Raw genomic sequence first — 23,061 nt, 5'->3', positions numbered from 1 at the left:
TACGAAGAAATCGAAACTTACAGGTATCAAGTCAGATGAATCGAAACAGAGGACTGTACGCAGAACTAGCAGCAGAGAGAGACGAGTGTCGTGAGCTGTGTACTTTGTTCTCACAGTTTTATGTAATTTGAGCTCAAATTCCGACAGCTTCGTCATTTACGATGGAAACTGGAAACTACGTAGCTACACTAAACGAGCGCGCGCAGAGAACACGGTCCGAGCTGAAATATGAGGACTGTGGATCAGTTGGCTCTGCCCATAATCAGACGTGAGTTGAATGAATTTCTGTTACCGGTGGTTGTAGCACGCGCCTTTGTGTATTATTCTGGCATAGTCGTGCTCCACTAAAATGGGAGTGCTTTTGGATGAGAGTCTCTTGCAAAGGGTGTCTTGGATGATGATTCGGGTGGTGGTTCAATATCAAGGTAATACACAGAAAAACTGCCAGGCCTACTCATCAATACGTTTTAGGAGGAGGCCTGGTATATCAGAAAACTCCTAAAATATCATGAAACTACTTGTTGATTAGAGACAACCAACTAATACAGAACAAATGTATCCAAAAAACGGAAGTGTAGGATTTAACAGAGGTTACCTCACACATTTGCCCATAAGGACTTGTCACAACTTTATATTTACAGCACAAAGGGGTTTTTTTTTTTAAGTTAATTTAGTTTTTAGAGAAAGGTACCAACCCATACTGTTTTTTTTCAAGAACAGAGTGAGTTGATAAAGTCCTTTAATGGCTGGAATGACGTGCCTGCTAGCTCTGGATCAGTTATGCCCTGTGCTCTGTAAACTTGTGAAGTAAACAGTAAATTGTGGTCAGGTAAATGTGATAGAGAAGCGGTATAAAGTTGCATAAAATGGAAATACTTAAGTACAAATACATCAAGTACAAGTACCTCAAAATTGTACTCAAGTAAAGTGTTTGAATACATGTACTGTGTTACCATTTCAGCCTATGAATGTACAGTTGAACATTAGTGTGTGAATAACCTGGTGGAGTCACACAGTCCCAACATGGATGATTTTTACCTCCTAGAGGCTGAATATGGTAGTGTGCAGATTCATGTACTTTAATGCACACCACCAACATCATTTCAAGTCAACTTGGCTGTACAACAAAGGTATGACAATTCCTCTACAGATTCACCCAGAGGGTAGTCCTGAATGGTAAAGTCTATCCTGATGGTGTGGGCAAGAACAAGAAGGAAGCCAGACAGAATGCAGCTAAAAATGCCCTGAAATGCTTGTTGGAGAAGGAACATCAGGACTCAGCTGACTCAGTAAGATTATTGTTCCTCTTTGCTTAACTAGAGAATGTTGGATTGTAGGTATTTAATAGTAAAACATCAGTTCATGGCATATGTCTCCTTGAAGTATATTTGCTATTATCTTAACAGACAGAAAATGCCGCAGAAGCTTCTGCTGCATCAGTTCATCAGACAAGTATCGGCAACATCAACTACATATGTTGGCTCAATGAATATGGTCAGAAGAACAGGGTGACTATAAGGCCTGTGGAGTCAACAAGACCGGGACCAAATAATGCTATTCAGTAAGTCTCCTAACTGCATCCAACTTCTTAGCTATTTTGTCATGATTTGAAAATGCATTAAATAAAAGTTTTTATTCTATTAGGTGCTGTAGCTTTGTGGTTGGTAATAAGGAGTATCCAGCTGCCTATGGGAAAACAAAGAGGGAAGCAAAGGAGGAAGCAGCCAAGCTTGTATATAACGAGATATGTGGCAGTAAAACTACAGAGGTAAGTAATACACATTAGGTTCTACTGGGTTAATCATAGGCCTAAAAACATATTGTGTTGTGTTCGTTGGTGTCACGTACTCAGCAGGCCACAGTCCACTGTGTGAACAATCTCTAAATTGTAATTTTTTTAATTGCCAAGACTGCAGATGAGAATTACTACCATACATCAACTCAAGAAAAGGAGGAACTAAGTCAAAGTCTTTTTGATATTTGGTGAGTAAATCACAATGGCAATGCATTGTTTAATTATCATGTCTTCATTAGTGTGAAATGTCACTTGTTTATTACAGTAATAAGACAAGAAGCGTCAATGTGAACGACAGCAGCTTTACAGAGACAAATTACATAGGAATTGTCAACCACTACTGTCAGAAAACAAACAGCTCCCATATATTTATTGAAGAGAGGAGATGCGGCCCGCCTCATAACCTTCAGTGAGTATGAACACTACAGACACTAACTCTTGATTGATGTTCAGTTGGAAACAATATTAAAATGTCAACACAATGATCTAAACTAATTCCTCCTTTTCAAAACACAACACAGATTTTTCTACAAATTAGTGATCAACAACAAGGACTACCCTGTGGCTGAGGGTAAGACTGTCAAGGAAGCCAAACAAAATGCAGCTCAGCTTGCCTGGTCTGCTCTTCAAGAACAGTCAGACTGGGACAGCAAGGTATTTCATATTATCTACTCCCTTTGTATCATTAAATGAACACTCAGTTGCCAGTTTATTAGGTACGCTTAGATAAAAATGCAGTTTCATACAACAATCCTACAATAAATCCTACCTTTTATAAAGGTTATAATGTTCAGTTTTTGTTGAAACAGTTTTAGAGAAGTGTTTGGTTTCAACGTCGTGTTATACTGACAGGTGTTTCTAATATTTTGTCCACCCCATTTATATCATAAGGGTAGGCCTATTTACAGAAACACCTCCCTGTACAATGCAATACAGTTCAACAGCATCACAAACTACATTCTCCAAAATGATGATAACGTTGAATCAACACCTCTCTAAAACAGTTTCAACTAAAACTGAACATTATAACCTTCATGAAGGGAGGATTTATGGCAGGGTTGTTGTAGTAGACTGCATTAGTTTTAGCTAGGTGTACCTAATAAACTGGCAGCTAAGGGTGCTTTGGTAGAAAAGTAGAAATTTCACTGCAGATTCTTCCTGATGCTGTTAGCCGGTCTCTAAATGTACTGCTTACAGAGATGTATAAAGGCTCACAGGGGGCGTGTTCACCACAGCTTACATGCTTTTATTTTGAAAGCCCTTTCCATTAAACATTCAAGCAAGGCATTTTCTTTTTTATTTATTCCAGGGATTGCACTTTTTTCCCAATTTCCCAATACTCACAGGTGGCAACAGATCTCAACCCCAGCTACTTTTGAGAATTCATTTTATTCCACAGGGGGGAGGGAAGTGTGTATCTCGATAGTGACAGAATACTTTCCAGATTTTCCAAAATTACAGAGATTTGTAGCTAAATAAAATAGAAGTAACAAAAATAGTAATAATGACAGTAACATTAATAACAAAAATAACATGTAAGTACAATTTAGAGTACAAATATAGAGTGCAAAATAGATGAGTAAATAAATGAATAAAAAATAACTAAATAAATGATAAATAAAACAAGAGTAACACAACACAGTAAGACATGTTACAACATGGAACTTCAAGTTGAAGTTGAGCACTGAGGACATACGTTTGAAAAAAAAACCATCCCAGTAGGTATGTAGTTCTGGACATAGGAAAAACCTGATTTAGATTGCAGGGAGTGTTATGACATCTAGTGCATGTATCTTCAACATCTGGAGATATTCCTGAAATCCTTGATTTGGAAGGATGGGCCCTGTGCAGTACCTTAAGTTGTATGAGGGTGAGTCAAGCTCAAGATGTATGTACTCTGTCTATGGCCGCCACCCACCACACATTATTTAACTCTATCCCCAGCTCCTGTTCCCATTTAGTTTTAACCTCAGCTACTTTTGAATACTTTTGAATGAAATGATTCCACTGGAGTGAATTTTTACACGTCTAACATTATGTCATATATATTATATATTTATATATACACCTTTTCTGTGCATTTTAGGTGTCTGTCAGATCAACAGTGTCCGAAGATGGTGCACCACCTATGTTGTCAGCTCAATCAGCTACACTGTAAGGCACTTACTGTCATTAGTAGGAGAACATACCATGGAGTTAAATACGGAGAAAGCTGTACTCATGTCTCTCATTGTATTCCCCCTAGGGAATCCCATGATGAATTATCATCACAAAGCACGACAATGAGCACAAGTGACTCAGTAATATTCATCAGTTCATCAAACCCCTCCGAGGCTCAGGTCTGTTCTCTCATAATCGTAAAAAATCTTTAGTAGGTAAAGCAAATGTTCTTGTAATAGTCTGCAAGATTGCAGCAGACTAGTAGCAGCATTGTAAGAGCAAGACATTTTAGTTTGGGTCCATATTTGTGGTTTAACATGATGAAAATTTTAAATGGTTTTACTGAGGTGAAAAATTACATTAAATAATTCACATTATTTGACATTATTTTTAATTTTCATGTATCATTTTATTTGGAACATGCTACATTGTAACAATTAAGCACTTTTTTGTGAATTGTAGATGTCCTTCAGGTCAACTGTGTCTGAAGATGATGCACCAACCAAGTTTTCAACACCAACTTCACTGTAAGGCACTTACTGACACTAGTATTAAAACAGATTGTAGAGCTTAATAATGAAAAAGCCGGACTCATGCCTCTTATTATATTCTCCTAGGGAGTGTCTTGCATCGTCACAAAGCATGTCAACGGGCACAAGTAACTCAGGAATATTCACTAATTCATCAAGCTCTTCGAAGGATCAGGTCTGCACTTTCTATCACAGTTTTAATTAATTGGATTTTGCATTCTGTGAATGCAATACCAGTGACTGCTCGTGATCTCACCCCACCGATGGAGGGAGTCACTCCCAAAGAGAATATGCTACTTGGTTGTTTTGATGTGGTGGATGACAAGTTGAATGTTCTAGTTATTAAAGAGTATAGAAATTAATCAGAGCTGGGTTCAACATTTTAAATCTATTTCATTCTTTTATTCTCTAAGGATGTTGTCAAAGACAAGAATATGGGAAATAGTCAGAATGAGACATGGAACCAGTCAAGGTGTGAATAAAAAAAACATTCATTTACAATGTAGCATGTGTGTTTTATACTGATATGGTTTTAATTTCTCTCCTAATAATTGATGTACAATCAAGAAGACATGTCAATGTTTTTTTAATCTGTTGCCTAAACAATAGCGTTAATCTCAACAGGTTTACTTCAGACTTTGATCCCTTGGAGTGTCTTGGCAGTGGAGCCTTTGGTTGTGTTTACAAAGCAAGACATAAACTGTTGGAGAAGTATTTTGCTGTAAAGATTGTCTGCTGTGAGGAGTAAGTATGCAGTGGTAAGGTACCTGTGTGCAGTATAGCATTTGCAGTACTTTGTTTACTGATTAATTTTCTTGTTCTCCTTTGGATCAGGAAAGCTCTTCGAGAGGTGAAGACATTATCAGACCTCCACCACGGTAATATTGTTAGATACTACACATTTTGGGTGGAGGATTCAGGATACCAATGGGACATTTCAGCTGACAGTTACAGATCTTCCCAGTAAGTCCCATACACCTAACCTTAAGTCTTAACTTTTTATTCAAGTTGAATGTGAATAATTAAACAATTCTTCTCTTCTTACTTTTCTAGGTCTACAGATAATTCATCGGCAAAGTACCTCTATATTCAGATGGAGTTATGTGACACCAAAACACTTAGAGGGTGGATTGATGATAAGAACGCTCAGTCTTTGCAAGACGCAAAGAGAAGAGAAGAAAGTCTAAGCATTGCTCAACAAATAGTTAGTGGAGTCGAATACATTCACTCCAAGAAGCACATCCACAGGGACCTTAAGGTGAGACCAGCCTCTACAGTGAGTGGCTGAGACAAAGCTGATATAGAAGCTAAATGTATGTCACTTCAGGTGAATGAGCATTTGATATGTCCTCCGGTTTACCCTGACATAACCTCTATAAACAGATACCTGCATATGAACGCAGTATATGTAGGCAAGGGACAAGACTTTGGTATCGGAAGCGTTCTGGTTTCCGTTTGCAGTCCGAGTAGTATTGACCAATCACGTTTGAGCAGGCTTTGGTTGCATGCAGGTAAACAGTCCGTGTGGAAAGCAAAAGAGGCGGAACGCATTGGCCGAAATTCAATCTCGGAACCCATCGGCTATCGTCTGACGACACTTTAGCTTTTTATCAGTCTTGCAACCCTAGAGATTAGCTTTTTATTTGCTTTTTTAAAATGTATCTCATCAGACGATAGCCGATGGGTTCCGCCATTGGTAAGTGGGCTGTAAACAATGACCGGCACACGGAAGAGGAAGTCTTAGCCTGAATATCCGTTATCCCGATATCCGCTGGCCACGCCGGAAGCCCCAAAACATTGGCTGTTGCCTTTAGGGGCTAAATCATTGTCAGACGATAGCCGATGAGTTCCGAAATTGACCCTGAGGAGGCTTTGCCAACACCCTGAGACAGGTCCTTGTGCAAACCGATAGTGAAGCCCGTCAAGAGGGCGGAGCACCTAGAACCAGTATGTTCTGGTGCTCACTGGTACAGGGTAGCAGCACCACATACTAGAATTTTGCCCCTCACCTCCATTTACTAATGAACATATGGTTATTCTAAGTATTGGGCTAGATCCTGCCCCAACAAGCCCCAAGAGGTGGTGGAAATGTGCTGCTGCTGCTCTCCTGCTGTTTGAAGTGCAGTGTGTAGTTCATCACAGCAAAGACTTTTGTGACCAAAATTCTCTGTTAGTGTGCTGCCATTACAGCACAGTACTAATGTGGAGACAGCAGATGAGGTCTTCCAGGAAGGAAGTGGAAGTTAAACCCATAAGAATTTGCTTAACTAATATTTTGTTTTGTTTTTAGACTTATGTTAAAGTATTTTTTTAAGGCCAGTATTCAATAATTCCCCGCTACAATAATATTGGTAAATGGAAGGCATTTACGTTAAATGTAACAGAATAATAATTAAATGAACAAATGCCACATGAATAACCCATTTTACACACAGATTTTAGGGTCTATAATGAGGAATCAGAACAGAAAATGCAACTAGAAATTAAAAAAGTCATCGAGAGAGGATAATCTGACATATTAATCTAGAAAAGATAAACTAGATAAACATAAGCCTATTAGCCGATCATTTATCTAATCAAAGTGAACAAAACAGCCCTTCCCAATGAAAGACACATGCTGACTGTTTAGATTTGATGCTGGCTTCAGCCACAGATACCTTTTTAAAATCCATTTCAATTAACACTTCACTTAAATTCACTACTTCATCTGTTACTGCCCATAATGTGAAGCGCTAGGTGTTTATTTGTTTCACTTCGTGTTTTTGCTTTTCAACGGTTAGCCTGACAACATCCTGTTTGGACTGGGTGGAGAAGTGAAGATTGGGGACTTTGGTCTGGTCACCAGAGATGACGACTCTGCTTTGATGGACAGAACAGTGTGTAAAGGAACCCCAACTTACATGGCTCCTGAACAAGTGAGATGGTCTTTACTAACAATAACTTTGAATTCTTCTGTATTACTGTTTTAACAAATATGCTCTTCTAATGGGCTTAATTAGGTAGACTACCTATGTGCCTACCACACTTAACAATGCTGCCAGATTTCCTGAAGCTCAGCCTCATCTGTTTTTACTGTTGGCAGTGAGAGCTGTAAAATCAAAAATTTAACATCAAACATGTTACAACTTTTATGCCAACAGAACATTATTTAAAATTTAATTACAAATTTAAGCAGTACAAACTGAGCTGAAAGCTGACGCTTCATTAACCTCATGAGCATAACTAGTTAATGATGATTAATGAAAGGATAACATCAGGCAGCTGTAGGTGCCTTTTGTCAGCACTGTGTTTTTATTCTATCACAGAAGAGGGAGAAGAAGTATGACCGAAAAGTGGACATATTTCCTCTGGGGTTGATATACTTTGAACTCCTTTGGAAAGTCTCTTCTGGCCATGAAAGAGGAGAGGTGAGTCTTTCATAAACAGAATGTTAACATTGTGTGTTATTATTAAAGTTATTAAAGTTTCATTTTTCTTTATTTATTTGTTCAACCAAGCATAATTTGAATTGTTAGTACATTTCAGGCTAACTAACATGTTCTTTCATCCTTTTATCAATGTATGAATTCCAGGTTTTGCTCAATGCCAGACGTCAGAAGTTCCCCAAAGAGTTTTCACTGACTTTTCCTCAAGAGGTAGATTACCATTTTCTTATCTACTTGCCACATGAAACAGTATTTCCCACAGGGTGCCAGTTATGATGGTCGGCAACAGAGCAGGAGGGAGGCTGACATACAGAGGTTTGCACAGTTGGCCATCTCTAAAGCCTCAAAGGATGAGGAGTCAAAGCAAGACTTCTGCTGTCTGTATTTGAACATTGTCAATATCAAGCAGCACAGAACACAAAACAGTGTTTTGAGAAGTGTCCTGAGCACAGTGCATGTTGGAAATACTGTGGAGTGGAGCGTCAGCAATATTGTAGTATGACAGCATTTATTATTGTTGGTACAAATATCTCAGTTGCAGTTTCTTCGTTTTTTTGCAGAACCAAATAATTGTGTCAATGCTGTGTGAGAAGCCAGAAGACCGACCTGAAGCAAGTGCACTGAAGGCAGAGCTGGAGAAGTGGGCTCAGACATTCAACGCACAAAATATGCATCGGGAAAATGTAACTGTCTGATTATCACAAGGACCTGTGATAAGTCACAGGAGCGTGTGGAAATCTGTCTTTTCTGATGATTTGATATACTGTTATTAATATGATTATATTAATATTTGTTGGAAAATGGTTAATGTACTGCACTTGCATAGCGCTTTAACCTGAGACCTGTACAAAGCACTTCACGAGGCCACACACACACACTTGTGTGTTTTGCTCATGGACACTTCAGCATGCAGACTGGAGGTCAAATCATTAACCATGCAAGTGTGAAAGGGGACCTAATATTCTAGGTTTTATAATCAGGGAATGAACCATAAAATAAAATTATATCATGATTTTATAAGTAACTTTTGCCATCTTTTCACATCTAGCTGTCTAGCAAATAATCATGTGCTGGGTAATTTCTGTCAACGGTTGACATTTTATTATATGCTGGAAATGGTAGAAATGTAATTTGTATTTAAAGTGGTGCCACATTACGGCCTTTGCTTTGTACTGAATATGCTAAGTTGGAAAATAAAATAATGGTTATCTGGGGTAGAATGGTCATCTACACAATGTACAATGTAAATGTATGTACTGTATAAACACACACACGAGCCAGACAGATATTCTTGGACGGGCATCTGATTTCCCAACCCAGAAAACAGAAAATTATCTGAGGACTTTCATTGAATTTTCCCCAAGAGACACATGGATGTTTGTTTCCAATTTACGTGAAATATGAATGAGAGGGTTACATTTGTAACCATGGGTCTCTGAATCAAGAGGGCCATTAATGCATTCACTGTAAATAGATACACAGATTTTACCCTCGAGTTTCACTTGCTTTCTCCTGTTAAAATTTTACATGTTTGCTTTATTTGCTTTGCAGAATCACCGATATTGATACTAATACTTTTTCATATTAAAACTGGCTACAGTACCGTCATGTTTTATGAGTTTAATTATTTCATTAAAAGGGTTTTGTATACAATTTCTGTTTACTATTATCTGTTAATGATTTAATCACATATTAAAACACAAGTCAGTATCTGATGGTAAATAAAAAAATTTTCAAGTGGATTTTGTGATCAGCAGCAAAGAAGCAGGGAGAGCACTAAGAGTGTTTATGTGCCACTCAATTCTATTGATACTAGTATTGATACTCAAATCAAGACTTGGTATCGGTAGTGTTGAGACTTGAAGTTAAATCAGCTTTAGATGGATTGTTGATAGTTATGCACCTAAAAAGCTGGTTGCCAACTGCTGCTTAAAATCAAAAAGATCTTTTGTTTGAAAATGAAGCAAAGGGGGGGGGGGATTGGAACACTTGAGCCCCTGCCACCTCCAGTGACAGATTGTTGAGCCTTAAAAGGTAGGAAGTGAACTTGGTTACTTTAAAAAATATGTTAATATACCAGTGGATCTGTTGGATAAGACAAAAAGTGGCTGCATTTGCAGTATATAAGTATTATTTCTAAGTGTGCATCTCGTTTTCTTGGTGTGCGCTCTGTGGAGATGCTGGCAGGGTTGTTGGCACTGCAGCAGGCTAAAGAAAATAAACCAGGAAATGTCTTAAATATGCTCTGACTCTTTCTGTTCTCAGGAGCCTGCAATTACTGCTCTGGCTACTGCAATTGATTACACTAGTCAAGATGTTTTATTCAAGGTGTTGAAGGTTCATTTCAGAGTGATACAGTAAGGTGTAGTATATCTCAGTGGGTTCTGACTCATATCAGTCTAAAGATTTAGAAAAATGGAACAGGTTGAAACTCTTAAGAAGTGAGTTCTTCAGACAACAAATCGGAGGGGCTGACTTAAAGGACCTGTGCCCATCCCCACAGCCAGGTAGGCCTAGAGCCTGGTGTGTCCTTAGACCAAAAATGAACCCTAATCTTTAACATGTCGGAGGTGCCCCTTTTTAAAACGTTGCCCCCACCCTGAGACAGTGTGTACACCACTGTACAGATTAATTAAATTCCCTGAAAACTAAAACAAAACAATAACTGCAGTTATTGATAACTAATGATAAACAACACATTTCTGAAGGCAAAAAAACAGACAATTAAAAATTCTGGGAGCTAGTAGTCTATAGTGTGCAGATGCTTTTTTTGTTTGTTTGTTTTTTTTGACAAAAATTAGGATTTGAGACTATGTTCAGGTGCCATTAGAACAACCCCAACATCAGCATTACAAGTGGAAATGGGAGAAATGCCACTGGAATTAAGGAGAATACAGCTATTTTGTAATTACTGGATTAATTTAAGAGGACATAATGAAGATCCTCCAACACAAGATGCACTGTGGGAAAAGGAGAGGAGAGAAACAAAACGTTTTGGATGGACAATTGAGCAGAAAGCAAAAAATAATAATAATAGAAATAACAGAAATAAACAATAGTCCAACACTCCCACTCTCAGTAACACATCCTTGGATACTTCCTGACCTGACTGTAGCTCCCACATTGCTTGGCAAAAAGAACAAAGGAGCTTATTTTGCATTCACAGATAGTACAGACATATATAGAAAATATCATCAAATAATAAATAAACAGCTGTGGTCAGATGTATACAGATGGGTTAGGGTTAGACATTACAGTACCATTTAGTAAAACAGAAATGAAGAGCACAATTAAGCATAAGTTGAAAGAAAGGTGGCAAATGCAGTGGGAAGAAGAGAGGACAGGAAGGTGGCTATACAACATTCAAAGAAAAGTAGGTGTGATGAGACGCACAGGGAGAACCTGGAGAGAGGAAACAATAATATCCAGGCTACATTTTGGTCACACAGGATTAAACAGTACATTATTTCAAATAGGAAAACATAATACAGGAAGGTGTGAATTTCGTGATCAAGAAGAATCTGTAGAACACGTTATGATTTATTGTCCAAAATATGATGCTGAGAGAAGAGAACTGACACTGAACCTTAAAGAAATAAAGATGAGCTTTACAAAGAAGTTCTAGAGAGAAGTGTCTGTTGTTGTTTCAATATCTTAGGAGAACGAACTTGATAAAAAGAATATAACCTTATTGTCTTTGCTTTTGTCTTTTTATTTTCATGTCATTGTCTTGGCATTTATTATCATAAAGAGTGGATGTATAGAGTCCCGATAATCACTCCTTTCCAGTTGGTGGCGGCAATGCACCACAACGTTGATTACCAACCGCCATAAAACATTGAAAAGAAGACGACGATGACTGGGGGGAAAATTAAATCTCGGAACTGCAGACCCAGGTGCAGAGCTACAGCTAGTGTTTGCCGCAGCAGCTAGTGCACGCTTGGTTATTATTCGGGATGGGAAAGAAGAAAAGCAACTACGTAGCTCAACTAAAGACGTATGCGCGGCTAACACGCTCGTCGCTAAAATACGAGGACGTTGGTTCTGAGGGACCTGACCGCATTAAAAGGTGAGTTAAAACCGTACTACTCGCTATAGAAAGTTATAGCGAAGCGACTAACGCTGCGCGTAGTTCACTGGCGGTGGGGGGAGTTAGCCAGACCACTTAAATCCTCATATTTAAAGTCTCTCATTGTCATATAGTGTTTGAAACCGCTTCCGTTTAAGCATAATTCTCACCTTTTGTGGAGTACGTCCTAGTTTGTTTTAGGGTATAACGTTTGAATGAACGTTGTGGCAGATGAGACACACTCACTACAATAGGCCTTTTTCACAGCAGACATTTCATAGTATTAAAAGCACAGGTGTTACTAATAACAAACGATGGCTCTGTTTTTTCCACTGTCACCCTCTGAACATCACATCCATGTGTTTGTTGAATATCCCATCCAAAAACTATATATATATATATATATATATATATATATATATATATATATATATATATATATATATAAATAAAATTACACACACAGAAGTGAAAATTAACTCTCAATGGATAATGATTTATTACTGTCTCAAGTCATCTCGGCTATAACTGTTTTCCTATAACTACAGATTCTTAAAGAGGGCTGTGATCAATGGTCAAGCCTTTCCCATTGGTGTGGGGAATAACAAAAAGGAAGCCAAGCAGAATGCAGCTAAAAGGGCCCTGAGAAGTGTAAGCGAGAAGGAGAATCAGAGACCAGTGGTAAGATTCTTCTTTGTGAAATGGTGCATGTTAGATTGTGTACTCCAGTTTGAAAGATCATATACATAGTGTTGATTCATTTGTTTATCCTGACAGATGGGAGTATTTGCTAAAAAGTGTACATTTTGTGTTTTTTCTTTTAGACAGAAAATGCTGCAAAAAATCATACTGCACCGGTTCATCAGACAAGTACCAGTGACATCAACTACATGTGTTGGCTCAATGAATATGGTCAGAAGAACGGGGTGACTATAAGGCCTGTGGAGTCAACCAGATCGGAACCAAATAATGCTTCTTTGTAAGCCTCCACACTGCATCCAAATTAATTTGTAGTTGTTCAGTCACCATCTGAAAATGCATTAAAGTTTCTATGCTATTAGGTGCTGTAGCTTCGTGGTTGGTGATAAGGAGTATCCAGCTGCCTATGGGAAAACAAAGAGGGAAGCAAAGGAGGAAGCAGCCAAGCTTGTATATAACGAGATATGTGGCAGTGAAACTACAGAGGTAAGTAATACACATTAGGTTCTACTGGGTTAATCATAGGCCTAAAAACATATTGTGTTGTGTTCGTTGGTGTCACGTACTCAGCAGGCCACAGTCCACTGTGTGAACCATCTCAAAATTGTAATTTTTTTAATTGCCAAGACTGCAGATGAGAATTACTACCATACATCAACTCAAGAAAAGGAGGAACTAAGTCAAAGTCTTTTTGATATTTGGTGAGTAAATCACAATGGCAATGCATTGTTTAATTATCATGTCTTCATTAGTGTGAAATGTCACTTGTTTATTACAGTAATAAGACAAGAAGCGTCAATGTGAACGACAGCAGCTTTACAGAGACAAATTACATAGGAATTGTCAACCACTACTGTCAGAAAACAAAGAGCCCCCATATATTTATTGAAGAGAGGAGATGCGGCCCGCCTCATAACCCTCAGTGAGTATGAACACTACAGACACACTGTGCTAACTCTTGATTGATGTTCAGTTGGAAACAATATTAAAATGTCAACACAATGATCTAAACTAATTCCTCCTTTTCAAAACACAACACAGATTTTTCTACAAATTAGTGATCAACAACAAGGACTACCCTGTGGCTGAGGGTAAGACTATCAAGGAAGCCAAACAAAATGCAGCTCAGCTTGCCTGGTCTGCTCTTCAAGAACAGTCAGACTGGGACAGCAAGGTATTTCATATTTTCTGCTCCCTTTGTATCATTAAATGAACACTCAGTTGCCAGTTTATTAGGTACGCCTAGATAAAAATGCAGTTTAATACAACAATCCTACAATAAATCCTACCTTTTATAAAGGTTATAATGTTCAGTTTTTGTTGAAACAGTTTTAGAGAAGTGTTTGGTTTCAACGTCGTGTTATACTGACAGGTGTTTCTAATATTTTGTCCACCCCATTTATATCATAAGGGTAGGCCTAATTACAGAAACACCTCCCTGTACAATGCCATACAGTTCAACAGCATCACAAACTACATTCTCCAAAATGATGATAACGTGGAATCAACACCTCTCTAAAACAGTTTCAACTAAAACTGAACATTATAACCTTCATGAAGGGAGGATTTATGGCAGGGTTGTTGTAGTAGACTGCATTAGTTTTAGCTAGGTGTACCTAATAAACTGGCAGCTAAGGGTGCTTTGGTAGAAAAGTAGAAATTTCACTGCAGATTCTTCCTGATGCTGTTAGCCGGTCTCTAAATGTACTGCTTACAGAGATGTATAAAGGCTCACAGGGGGCGTGTTCACCACAGCTTACATGCTTTTATTTTGAAAGCCCTTTCCATTAAACATTCATGTACTCTGAATGTGAAGGTAAGAGTGTTATGGAAGCCAAACAAAATGCAGCTCAGCTTGCCTGGTCTGCTCTTCAAGAACAGTCAGACTGGGACAGCAAGGTATTTATTATATTTCCTGTTGTTCTTAATATATTCAAATAACGTCTTCATATTGATACAGTTGTCTGTCAACATGCTCATTGCACTTTTATTTCTGGCGCTGTAAGAGGGTGACCAAATTTGCTGCTCAAGAGATCTACACTCATAACGGCTTAGCTTTTTTTGAAATTCCTTATTATACAACTTACCAACCAAGTTATTATTCTGAAAACTCCAGCTCAATTTAAAATTACTATGAAAAATGATAAAAGGCAGAAGTGAAAGACTTTCTGTGTGTGTTTCAGGTGCCCTCCTGGTCTGATGGTGCACCAGACAGACCGTCCACACCACCAACTGCACGGTAAGTCACTGACTGATGGTAGCGTTTGATATGTCAAAGCTTTTTACTAATGCCTCATTGTATTCTTCAAGGGAGTCCAGTGATGCAAAATCAAGACGTGTGTCAACGACTTCAAGTGACTCAGTTTTCACAAGTTCATCGAATCCTCCCAAAGATCAGGTCTGTTACTGCCTTTCTAATCCTTAATCTGTATGATACTGGAAGGGAAATCCACCCTCTGATACTCAGTATATAGTCAAAAGTTGAGTCAAGGCTCCAAAAAGGCTTCATGTTCTTGTCCGAAACAAAAAAGGCATCTTTGGTCATTTTCATTAATATATGAACTTTTGATTTACCTTCACATGTCAAACGATTTGATATGTCTCTAAAATGTTGCAATGTGAGCCTGTTAGAGATTTGAATAATTTTATCGATTTTTTTTTTTTTTTTTTTTTAGTAGGTTTTTTTTTCTTTTTCTACAATGTAAGCTCTATATCAAGATTTATTTTGTTAATTTAAGGATGTGATGATTCCTGAAAGAGTGAACACAGGAAGTCCCAGTGAGATGACATCGACCCAATCAAAAACCTTCAGGTATGGAAAATTAAAACATTAAATTGCAATATTAGCATGTATTTTCCATTGCGTTTAGTTTGTGTTTGTGTATTCTAACAACTGATATACAATAAGAGACATTTTCTTTTGTTTCAACAGAAACAAATCAGAATTTGACTGCGTAGTGTGCCTCGGCAAAGGAGCCTTTGGTCATGTTTTCAAAGCGAAAGAAAAACTTACGGAGAAGGATTATGCTATAAAGATTGTCCGCTGCAAAGAGTAAGTCAAATATTAATTGATGTTCTATGTTTTTTGTATGCATTATAAGTTGAAAGTTTCAACTGAGCTATTTTCTAATCCTTAGGATCAGCAAAGCTCTACGAGAGGTGAAAGCATTATCAGGCCTTCATCACTGCAACATTGTTCAGTTACACTCGTGTTGGATGGATGATTCAGGAGACCAATGGGACAGTACAGATGACAGTTGCAGCACTTCCCAGTAAGTCACATCTTATTAAAGTCCTTACTTACTTACTGGAGGTACATAATTTCTTCATTTGTCTTTTCTTACTTTTCTAGGTCTTCTACCGATAATTCATCAATAAAGTACCTGTATATTCAGATGGAGTTGTGTGACACCAAAACACTTAGAGTGTGGATAGACGAGAAGAATATTCAGAATGTGAAGAAATCTCTGCGAAACTCCAAGAGAAGAGAAGAGAGTCTAACTATTGCTCAGCAAATAGTCAGTGGAGTCGAATACATTCACTCCAAGATGCTCATCCACAGAGACCTGAAGGTGAGACGAAGTGAATATAATCATCATTTATTACATCACATCACTCATGAAGCTACATGTTTGTTTATTTCTTTCCTGTGGATAGCCTACCAACATCATGTTTGGGCAAGATGGGGAAGTGAAGATTGGAGACTTTGGTCTGGTCACTACTGCTGCTGCTGAAGACAATGATGGGAACCTGATCGAGAGGACTTTGTACAAAGGAACCCCATATTACATGGCTCCTGAGCAAGTGAGACGGCTGACAATAACTTTAGATTTTTCTGTATTATTAAATATTGGTTGCACCCTGTGGTGCTCACAGCATTGAAAAATGGGACACCTCGGAGTGTGTTATTATGCTTCATAGCTACTTCAAAGAAAAAAAGAACCTATTTTTTAAAGTTATTTAATGTAATATTACGGCTGCTGGAGTGTTTTTGTTTTTTGAGTATTTCGCAACCCGTGAATATTTGCCCTTAACAGTCATTGGGAGTACTCCTTCCATGCTAACTAACTGGCAGCTAATGCAGTGCTAAGTGTTTTTCAGAACTTACCATATAGTCCTATGGTTTTGCTCACTTTTCTCCAAGCCCTTATTTGTTCCTTCTCAGAGCTGATAGGATTTCACGACACAGCGTCACACAAATTTTTCGCATTTTTTTTGTTTTGTTTCTTTTTGAAAACATTTTCACCTCGCCCGGCGTGAATTTGCTTCTATTCACGTCTTTGCATTGACTTTGTGTGTATTCATACTACACACAAAATTCGCTACAGGTTTGGTCTGAACACAACTTTAGACCTCAGAATGGCTTTATTAACTATTGGTTTAGTTACATACAGTGACTTCATGAGCACATTTAATATATAGTGATATTTGTTAATATTGTGTTCTTGTTTTACAACAGAGGAGCCAGAAGACTTATGACCGAAAAGTTGATATATTTGCTTTGGGGTTGATATGCTTTGAACTTCTTTGGAAAGTTTCCACTGGTCATGAAATGCATGTGGTGAGTTGTTCAGTCACAATCCAAAATTGTTCTTACTGTGTCATTATCAGTAGTTAATAACCTGCTATGTTTAATCTTTTTTCAGTTATCCTAAAAGTTCAACAGAGCATAATTGAGCAACTTATCAGGTGTGTCGAGCCAGTTACGTGTTCTTTTTGTCCTTTTTTATCTCTGAGTGACTTCCAGATTTGGGATGACGTCAGAGGACAGAAATTTCCCCAAGGGTTTTCAGGCAGTTTTCCTGAAGAGGTACATCATTTTATGGTTTTTGTCAATGTACTTGCAATATGAATCAGTCATTATGTTCACATGCACTTTAGTAAATATGTTATTTGGAGAAACTGGGTTACAAAGGTAGAACATGTATACATGCACTATAGTTACCTGGTTACTGTAAATCCACATGTACATGCAGCACTTCAGTAAGGACAGCGGTGCTTTCCTTCACAGCGCAAATGTGTCTGAATTTAACAAATATTCAACGGTGGAAACAGACTTACTACTTCTAGTGGCAATGATGGAAAACTAATTATTTGGACTTTCATAGGCTACCTTGTGTTAGTTAGACTGGATAGAGTTTTAGAATTTAGACCTCAGAATTTTAAATACAAAGAAGACCGACGCATGTAATAATCTCTCCTTTCATCCAGCCACTCCACTGTTACTTTCCCTGTCTGAAGTCTTTGTCGCGTGTACTTGTAAAAGTTGATTACCCATATACATGGCAGAGAAATCTGCTTTCTCCAGGAGAAATCTACCTGGGGGAAACCAGGTTTCTCGTTTACAGGACTTTAAGAAATCTGCTTACTGGAGAAAGCTGACTGTAACCTGGTTACTTAAGTGCAATGAGTATTTCCTACAGGGTGCTGGTTTACTGGTGATGTTCACCAACAGGGCAGGTGGGAGATTGACATACCTATTACCGTTGTCATCTGTTAAGCCTCAAAGGATGAGGAGCCAAAACAGGACTATTGCGTTTTGTTTTTTTTTTTGTTTTTTTTTTTAAATAAAAAATATCCTGCAGAACAGATGACAGTATTTGGGGAATACAGCAATCTGCCTTTAATATATTTGCCTTTACTGGTTGCCCAAGTAATATCCACGTGTGAGGAAATGCTGAGTGCAGTAATACTGCAGTTTGGTAGAATTTCTTAATGCTTAGATGTCAGTAGATGTTCTCTTTTTTTAATTTTTTTTTTTTATGTTGCAGTACATCATAATAAGGCCAATGCTGTGTGTGAAACCGGAAGACCGACCTGACGCAAGTACGCTCAAGACACACTTGGAAGAGTGCAGTCGCAGGCTCAACACTCAAGAAATCGTGCGTTATGGCAGCAGGACTGTTTGATTATCAAAAAATATTGCAATCTGTTTTATACTATATACTTCTCTCCCATTTCCTTGTCTGAGCCCTTAGAAATAGTATCTCAGATGAACGTGTCTTCCTGTCCGGTTGATGTCATACAGCTAAGTTTGTTTGTTTTTTTTTTTGTTTTTGTTTTTTTTTGATGAAGAATTAGTAAAAGTTTTGTTTTGGGTTGTTTTTTTTTGTTTTGTTTTTCTCAGAATCGTTGAATCTATTGGCCCCTGCCTGCTGTCAGTTTTTAACAGTTCTTTATCTAATGGTTGTGTCCCTGATTACTTCAAAACTGTTTGTGTACAACCTGGGCAGTATCCTATCCTCCCTCAAAATTACAGACCAATCTCCAAGTTATATTTTATTTTTTTTAATCAAACATTTTAGAAAAATACAGGCTTTTAACTTTAATTTCAGTCCAGCTTTCGAAAAAACATCACAGCACTGAGACTGCCCTTCTCAGGGTGACCTTTTAATGGCTGCTGTTGACAGGATGTGCTCAGTCCTCGTTTTTCTGGACCTTAGTGCTGTACATGCTTCCCTGAATCCTATTGTATTACATGCCGATGACACGCAGACCTACCTGCCAGTTAAAGCCACTGATCTTGTCAGACTGAGTTCACTACATGACTGTCTATGTGATATCAAAAACTGGATGTCACAACATTTTCTGCAGCTTAACTCCCGCAAAACAGAGATCGTTGTAATTTGCTCCCAGCACAAAACAAATCCTGCCATCTGCTGGTTCCCTGTTGGAACACATCAAGCCTGTTGCAAAGAATCTTGGCATTTGGTTTGATAGTAATTTAAAGGGACAGTTCACTCGAAAATCGAAAATCCCTTTTTTTTTCTCTTACCTATAGTGCCCTTTATCCATCTAGATTGTTTTGGTGTGAGTTGCTGAGTTTTGGAGATATCAGCAGCAGAGCTGTCTGCCTTATTTATTTATTTTTCAATATAATGAGACTATATGGCACTCGGCTTGTGGTGCTCAAAGAGCCAAAATAATACATTTGAAAAACAACTTGTGCAGACTTGTTTTTATCATCTTAATATTTCCAAAATCCGATCTATTGTATCTTTCAAAGACATTTTACACGCCTCGACTATTGCAACTGCCAAGATCATACTTTTGATCCATGCTATATATCTGACCTCGTAGTTGCACACGAGCCACGTAGTACTTTGATCAGAGAGCTTTTCCTGATTTTTATGATGTGCTCGTTATGAAGTCGCTGCCTTGTGTGAAGCACTTCATAACGTGGGTTTAGAAAAGGGCTTTATAAATATATAAGGACAATGCCATTTGCTCTGTTTTTGTTTTTTGTTATCGCTTTCCTCTGTGCATGTCTTCTCTCTTCACTGATGTCCAACCACTAGCTTACTTTGATTTGGGAAAGTCCACTTTATGCCACGTCTTTGTAACTGACTTCTTGGTTACTGTTATTTAAACCTAAACATGGTAGGCTATTGATTCTGGGGCCCCCCGGTGGCTCGCCTGGTTCGGGTCCGGCCCGCGGTCCTCTGCTGCATGTCACCCCCCCTCCTGTCTGTCTTTAGCTGCTCTGTCAAATAAAGACAAAAAAAAACAAAATGGCTATTTCATAACATCACTTTTCTTAATAACTTCATGTCATCCTTTTCCCATATCAAGTACGGTGTGCCTTTAGGTTCAATTCTGGGGACCAATACTGTTCTCCTTGTACATGCTTCCTTTGGGTGATGTAATCCGCAGACATGGTATTTATTTTCATTGTTATGCAGATGACACTCAGTTGTACCTCCCTGTCAAGCCCACTGACCTTAGTACGTTGAGTTCTCTGCAGGACTGCCTGTCTGACATAAAAAATTGGATGTTGATACATTTTCTTCAGCTCAACTCAAATAAAACTGAAACCGACTGCAGACTGTACAAAACTCAGTCCTCGTTAACAGCCTAGCAGCTAAGAAGTACGACCACATAACACCTGTTTTAGCCTCTTTACATTGGCTACCTGTTTGTTTTAGGATTGATTTTTAAGATCTTGTTCTTCATGGCCTGGCTCCAGACTATACCTTGTAATCCCTTATGAACCTTCACGTAGTTTGAGATTTTCGGGCAGGGGTCTCCTGTCTGTTCCCGAGTCCAGGATGAAAACTAAGGGGGACAGAGCTTTTGCCATCAGGGCCCCGAGGCTCTGGAACAACTTGCCCGAAGAAATTAGGTTGCCTGAGTCAGTGTCTTCATTTAAGTCTCGTCTCAAAACACATTTTTATCTGAAAGCATATCCTGATTTTACCTGACCTGGCTGTTTATTTTACTGTTTATTTTATTGCTTTTGTGTATTTTATGTATTTTATTTCTTTATATTTCGTCGTTCACTGTGGTATTTTATTTCTCTTGTTGTGAAGCACTTTGTACTTTGCTTTGATAAGTGCTCAATAAATAAAGTTGTATTATTATTATTATTATTTTCTCACTATTACTTCTCACTATTTGTATCAGCCCCTCCTCAAACTCTGTCCATATTCTGACAATCTGACAATACATGAGTAGGCTACTGCTTTCTTGGCTCCTCACATTGTCCGGAATCAATACAAAAAGAATAGAATAGACTTGACTTGTTGGTGTAATAAAATGTTTCTCTGCCAGAACTCCTTTCATAGCTTAGAGCGAGAGATTTATACAATAATATAGATTTAAATTATCTAAGTAATAATTGGACGTTTTAATAGAGTTCTGTTTATAATTTATCTCAGACTGACACAACAGAGCTCAGTGCAGATAAACTCTTCTGTTAGCTCAGCCTGTTGCTTAGCTCTCCTTGTAATCATGTTAACTTGACCTCAAGTCCAGTGCTGATGATGTGAATTTATTTTTTCTGTATCACAAGTTCTGAAAATTAGCAAGTGAAAGTTACCATATGACATTTAAACAATCTTGAAGTATCACATAAGACCGAAGCCAGGTAATGTATTATATAGAAAGATAATGAAGATAATCTCAGCTAAAGATCAGATGGATTTTACTTCTTGGTTTGTGTTCGTGATGTAATAAACTTCATATGATGGAAATATTTTAAAACCATTTAGCTTGGTTGTCTAGCCCTCTTGTATTTGCAGTGAAGATATATTAACATAACATTTAAAATATGAACAAATAATTAAAATACTTTAGCTGAAAAAAAAGCTTTATTTTGAAGTACAGTAAGCTCACAAGTAGCCGGAAGCAGTACATATTTCAGTGCATTTGAAGCACTTTCAGTGTGTTGACTAGAATACTGTGCAGATACGTTTTTAGATAATGTCAAATTTTGATGAATTAAGCTATGTAACTGTTGACCAGCATGAGGAACAGTACAGCAGTAATGTATTTTAAAGTCAACTTTTTTTTTTTACCAAATCCATATCAAACATGGTAGTGTTTTGTTTAAAAATAATGAAATTCGCTGTCTAATACCCAACTGTTGTATAGATATGTTAATAACAATGTACATATGCAAAATCTGGCTCTTTTGAGATATTATTGCCAGTTTCCCCATGATCAAGGTGTCCACATAATTTACAGTTGAATACACCACATGAGGGCAGTCTTGCCTTCCTTTTTTTTTTTTTTTTTCATTTATATCACAATAAATCCCATCAATTTCCCCAGATTGCTGTTTGATGACTGTTGTGTTTTGAATGTCACATTTATAATAAATAATAATAATAAAACTTTATTTACAGAGCACTTATCAAAACAAAGTACAAAGTGAGACGGTGTAGTCCCTCATTCGTCCAGGAGTGTTCCATCGTAGAAAAGGTTTCAGTCGTAGTCATCTGGACGCTGTTTTCAGAATCAAGACGTTTCGGCTCCCATCCAGTCATTCACAATTGTGAAAAACGGGACGGGAACGGTCCCATTTTTTTTTCTTTTCTACGAAAGTACAAAGTGCTTCACAACAAGAGAAATAAAATACCACAGTGAACGACGAAATATAAAGAAATAAAATACATAAAATACACAAAAGCAATAAAATAAACAGTAAAATAAACAGCCAGTTCAGGTAAAATCAGGATATGCTTTCAGATAAAAATGTGTTTTGAGACGAGACTTAAACGAAGACACTGACTCAGGCAACCTAATTTCTTCGGGCAAGTTGTTCCAGAGCCTCGGGGCCCTGATGGCAAAAGCTCTGTCCCCCTTAGTTTTCATCCTGGACTAGGGAACAGACAAGGGGACCCCTGCCCGAAGATCTCAAACTACGTGAAGGTTCATAAGGGATTACAAGGTCTAAAATATAGTCTGGAGCCAGGCCATGAAGAGCCTTAAAAGTAATCAACAAGATCTTAAAATCAATCCTAAAACAAACAGGGAGCCAAGAGAAATAGAGGCAACTACAATATAATAACTAGGACAAAACATACATATCTATTTTGGGACAAGTGAAACAACAATTCAGTCACTGTTGGCAAAACAAATGGTTAAACATTTATCATCCAA

At 37.9% G+C, this 23,061-nt stretch overlaps 2 protein-coding genes across 2 annotated transcripts; both read left to right on the top strand.

The window, feature by feature from the left end:
• Positions 1-9: 9 nt before the first annotated feature.
• LOC122884720 (interferon-induced, double-stranded RNA-activated protein kinase-like) lies at positions 10-9,518 on the top strand. The gene is made up of 19 exons (XM_044215004.1): positions 10-268; positions 1,151-1,289; positions 1,407-1,561; positions 1,645-1,768; positions 1,910-1,983; positions 2,061-2,204; positions 2,317-2,449; positions 3,882-3,949; positions 4,041-4,134; positions 4,418-4,482; positions 4,573-4,660; positions 4,899-4,957; positions 5,110-5,229; positions 5,320-5,448; positions 5,539-5,743; positions 7,266-7,400; positions 7,791-7,892; positions 8,058-8,120; positions 8,471-9,518. Exons 1-19 carry the CDS (start codon positions 162-164, stop codon positions 8,603-8,605), a joined length of 2,139 nt encoding a protein of 712 aa, XP_044070939.1. The 5' UTR covers positions 10-161; the 3' UTR covers positions 8,606-9,518.
• A 2,224-nt stretch (positions 9,519-11,742) lies between these two features.
• On the top strand, positions 11,743-19,882 carry LOC122884722 (interferon-induced, double-stranded RNA-activated protein kinase-like). Its single transcript, XM_044215009.1, has 17 exons — positions 11,743-11,979; positions 12,528-12,660; positions 12,804-12,958; positions 13,041-13,164; positions 13,306-13,379; positions 13,457-13,600; positions 13,720-13,852; positions 14,862-14,917; positions 14,989-15,076; positions 15,417-15,490; positions 15,611-15,730; positions 15,816-15,950; positions 16,031-16,250; positions 16,336-16,482; positions 17,138-17,239; positions 17,426-17,488; positions 18,450-19,882. Exons 1-17 carry the CDS (start codon positions 11,867-11,869, stop codon positions 18,585-18,587), a joined length of 2,019 nt encoding a protein of 672 aa, XP_044070944.1. The 5' UTR covers positions 11,743-11,866; the 3' UTR covers positions 18,588-19,882.
• Positions 19,883-23,061: the final 3,179 nt, after the last annotated feature.

The sequence above is a fragment of the Siniperca chuatsi genome, linkage group LG11 (assembly GCF_020085105.1).
Source record: "Siniperca chuatsi isolate FFG_IHB_CAS linkage group LG11, ASM2008510v1, whole genome shotgun sequence".
Classification (NCBI taxonomy): domain Eukaryota; kingdom Metazoa; phylum Chordata; class Actinopteri; order Centrarchiformes; family Sinipercidae; genus Siniperca; species Siniperca chuatsi.
The sequence above is the reverse complement of the archived record's forward strand: the minus strand, read 5'-3'. Positions and strand labels throughout refer to the sequence as shown.

What these genes read in the sequence shown, in the direction of transcription:
- LOC122884720 (XM_044215004.1), top strand. Translation starts at nt 162, where the DNA reads ATGGAAACTGGAAACTACGTAGCTACACTAAACGAGCGCGCGCAGAGA. An exon ending in TCAGCTCAATCAGCTACACT is followed by an intron (nt 3,950 to 4,040) that starts GTAAGGCACTTA and finishes TATTCCCCCTAG; the next exon opens with GGAATCCCATGATGAATTAT. An exon ending in CAAACCCCTCCGAGGCTCAG is followed by an intron (nt 4,135 to 4,417) that starts GTCTGTTCTCTC and finishes TGTGAATTGTAG; the next exon opens with ATGTCCTTCAGGTCAACTGT.
- LOC122884722 (XM_044215009.1), top strand. Translation starts at nt 11,867, where the DNA reads ATGGGAAAGAAGAAAAGCAACTACGTAGCTCAACTAAAGACGTATGCG. An exon ending in ACCCAATCAAAAACCTTCAG is followed by an intron (nt 15,491 to 15,610) that starts GTATGGAAAATT and finishes TTGTTTCAACAG; the next exon opens with AAACAAATCAGAATTTGACT. An exon ending in CAGGCAGTTTTCCTGAAGAG is followed by an intron (nt 17,489 to 18,449) that starts GTACATCATTTT and finishes TTTATGTTGCAG; the next exon opens with TACATCATAATAAGGCCAAT.